General features: G+C 41.9%; 1 protein-coding gene across 5 annotated transcripts in view; it reads left to right on the top strand.

Annotated features, from left to right (window-relative positions):
- MYO5A (myosin VA (heavy chain 12, myoxin)) overlaps positions 1-3,673 on the top strand; it is a 160,700-nt gene that overhangs the window by 142,123 nt on the left and 14,904 nt on the right. For all 5 annotated transcript variants that reach the window (XM_011928637.1, XM_011928633.1, XM_011928636.1 and 2 more), the window contains 2 exons: positions 370-652; positions 2,510-2,684. In XM_011928637.1, the coding sequence (XP_011784027.1) occupies positions 370-652; positions 2,510-2,684 (458 nt within the window). The remainder of the gene's footprint in view (positions 1-369; positions 653-2,509; positions 2,685-3,673) is intronic.

Raw genomic sequence — 3,673 nt, 5'->3', positions numbered from 1 at the left:
CTCTGTCACCCAGCCTGGAGCCCAGAGGTGCGATCTCAGTTCACTGCACGCTTTGCCTCCCAGGTTCAAGTGATTGTCCTTCCTCAGCCTCCTGAGTAACTGGGATTACAGGCACACGCTACCACATCTGGCTAATTTTTGTATTTTTAGTAGATATGGGGTTTCCTTATCATGGCCAGGCTGGTCTTGAACTCCTGGCCTCCAGTGATCCACCACCTCGGCGGCCTCCCAGAGTGTTGGGATTACAGGCGTAAGCCACTGCGCCCAGCTAATTTTCCTAAGTTGAATGTGTGTGTGCGCACATGGATGTGTGCACATGAAAGGTTTCCTTCCACATCTTCTCCTCTAACAATTGAAATACTCCTGCAGTCTCAGGCATGCTGGAACATGAAACGATTCAGGGCGTGTCCGGGGTGAAGCCCACAGGGTTGAGAAAGCGAACCTCCAGTATCGCTGATGAGGGCACCTACACACTGGACTCCATCCTCCGGCAGCTCAACTCCTTCCACTCAGTTATGTGTCAGCACGGCATGGACCCTGAACTGATCAAGCAGGTGGTCAAGCAGATGTTCTACATCGTGGGGGCCATCACCCTGAACAACCTACTCCTGCGAAAGGACATGTGCTCCTGGAGTAAAGGCATGCAGATCAGGTGAGCAAACACCAACACCTGCGACAGTCTCTTTTTGCTGCCCAGCTGGCCTCCCAGGGTTGTGGAGAGCTGATGGCTTGTTTTCAGTCCCTGCATCTCATGTCTGATGCCATGCCGCCAAGCGGCAAGGGAGAAACTGGCACGGAGCCACTTTCCCTTGCCTGGCTGGATTTCTCCACATCTCATTATTGCTCCCTGTTTGTACCCTGCCAAAGGGTTCTTCACATTCTTCATAGGAAACCCTACTCCACTGTGAAGCTTGCTTATTTGGAGGAGTGAAGAGATGATGCAAACATACACAAAGATGAGGTAGCTGCTTCCTCTCCTTATGTGTGTGTTTTCATTATACAATAAGAAATTATTAAATTATAATAATGAATATTTCTAATGTTTGATTGCTTTTAGAAATATATTTTTTGGAAAATACCTTTTTGTACCTATGACAACAAGAACAGGTCTAATAGATCTTTTTCTTTTACTGATTCTTACAATATCCCCCCTCTATATTTTAAGAAAAGCTACACTTAATTTTATGCCCACTACTCAGCATAACCTCATTATTATAACATAATTTTTTTTACAAATTTTTTATTCTTTTATTTTTTTGAGATGGAGTTTTGCGCTTGTTGCCCAGGCTGGAGTGCAATGGCATGATCTTGGCTCACCGCACCCTCTGCCTCCTGGGTTCAAGCAATTCTGCTGCCTCAGTCTCCCAAGTAACTGGGATTACAGGCATGCGCCACCACGCCCAGCTAATTTTTGTATTTTTAGTAGAGACGGGGGTTTCACCATGTTAGTCAGGATGGTCTCGAACTCCTGACCTCAGGTGATCCACCTGCCTCGGCCTCCCAAAATGCTGAGATTACAGGTGTGAGCCATCATGCCGGGACACACATTTTTATTTTAAAACAGCTAGAATATTCACCAAGAGGAGGGAAAAATGATTTCTCCCACGAAAATCTTAGTACTCACTCAATCTCAGGAACTCTTAGTATTCTTTTCAAATTTTCCATCCTGACTCACACTGAATTGTAGTGAATTTTAAGACAATAATGCTTTCCTCTCAGATAGTGGAACGTATTTCTCTATAAGGTCTGCATGGAAATGTGGAGCCGCCTGTGGTAATATTATGCTGGCCCCTGTTTGCCTGGGTGCTAAGTGCTGATTGTGTGTCCATTGACCTCAGTCTTCGGACCGCTGCCACTTGGTTGGCTGCTTCGTGAAACCTCAGTGTCTTTGTAGTTTGTCTCTGTCCCCATTTGGAGTCCTTGTCTCTTCCAGTGGCCCTCCCTTGCCTCTCTCTCCCTTCATCCTGGAGCTTTCTCAGGCCACCATCTTCATCTCCTGGGCTCTTCCCTTAAGGCTTGAGCACAGGTATATGTGGGGCTTCTGGTTATTCAGTTACCTGATTTGAAGTTTGTTTTAAGAGAGAGTACTTCAAGGATTATCAAGTCTCACCCTGCAACAGTAACCCAGCTCTGAAATTGTAAGAGAAGCTACAAAGTGTTTTCTGGCCAGCCCACCAATAAAGACAGAGCTACATTATGTATTCTATTTTGTTTATTAGCAAGTCTAATAACTTTTGCCATAATGTCTTCACTTCCATCTTCCATTAAAGAGAATTACATTATCTTGTCATTTAATCTTATATAATGATGATTATAATCCTCATGACTATAATAAATTTTTAAGCACAGCTGATGAGATTTAAGAAAATTGAACAAAAATACTGCCTGTCATTTTAACATAAATCCTGACAAGGCCACACACAAAAAAAATTAAGACATTTTTGACAACATTCAGCAAATTTGCATTCTCTGTATCTCTCTCTTTTTTTTTTTTTTTTTTTTTGCATAGGTACAATGTCAGTCAACTTGAAGAATGGCTGCGTGACAAGAATCTGATGAACAGTGGGGCTAAAGAAACCCTGGAACCTCTCATTCAGGCTGCTCAACTTCTACAAGTGAAAAAGAAAACAGATGATGATGCAGAAGCCATTTGTTCTATGTGCAATGCTTTAACTACTGCCCAGGTAGAGCAACTTTCCCTGTTATGAAATAATTTAACATTCATCAAAGATGATCTTTAGGGAAGTAAAGAAGTCTCCTACTTATTGCTTGTATTTCTGAGCTGACTTCATCTGTGTCCAAGAAGATATATACCTGTGCCGATCTTAAAGCAAGGAGATTTTGCCAGAAATTAATACATTTCAGTGCTAATTATAGTTAAATATATTTAATATTCAGCCAATATTTATTGAGTGCTTACAGTGTTCTATATAACATTGAAGGCACTGGGATACACCCAAAGGCAAAACAAAGCCTCTGCTCTCATGGAGTATACAGTCTATGCAGCTTATATTCCATAAAATAGCTTTCTATATTATTTGATAATTGAGTGGATTATCAAATAATGACTTTGTTTTTAGAGACAGATAATTCTTGTTACTTCAGTTCAACGGATGACTAATTGAGCCTCCATCTCAAGGCATCATATTTATTGCTGGGGAAGATGCTTCAATAAATAAGGAAAAGTTCCTGCCTTCTAGGAGCTTACAGTTTAGTAGGGCAGACAGAGTCGTATCCAACTGACTCTACCATAGAGGTTCTAGCAAATTCTGTAGTAAGATGTCTAAAGGAAGTGCTGAGGGGAGATAACTGTATTCAGGGAAGGTCCTATTAATCTGGGCATTGAATTTAAGGAAGTAAGAGAATGAGAAGGGCATTTGAGGATGATAGTGATAGCATGAAGCAAGGCACAGGCAAGAACATGCCCAATTTTCTTTTTGCCAGTTATTTTCTGTGCTAAGTCTTAGACTTTCTTAATGTTCACCATATGTCCTATAAACATAAGAAATTTTCAGTTTTGCCCAATACAATAAAAAATCAGTTCAAGACCAGCCTGACCAACATGGTGAAACCCCATGTCTACTAAAAATACAAAAATTAGCTGGGCATGGTGGCAGGTACCTGTTATCCCAGCTACTCAGGAGGCTGAGGCAGGAGAATTGCTGGAACCTGG

Source organism: Colobus angolensis, unplaced genomic scaffold (assembly GCF_000951035.1).
Source record: "Colobus angolensis palliatus isolate OR3802 unplaced genomic scaffold, Cang.pa_1.0 Scaffold78, whole genome shotgun sequence".
Lineage (NCBI taxonomy): Eukaryota > Metazoa > Chordata > Mammalia > Primates > Cercopithecidae > Colobus > Colobus angolensis.
This window is presented reverse-complemented; position numbering and strand designations above follow the sequence as displayed.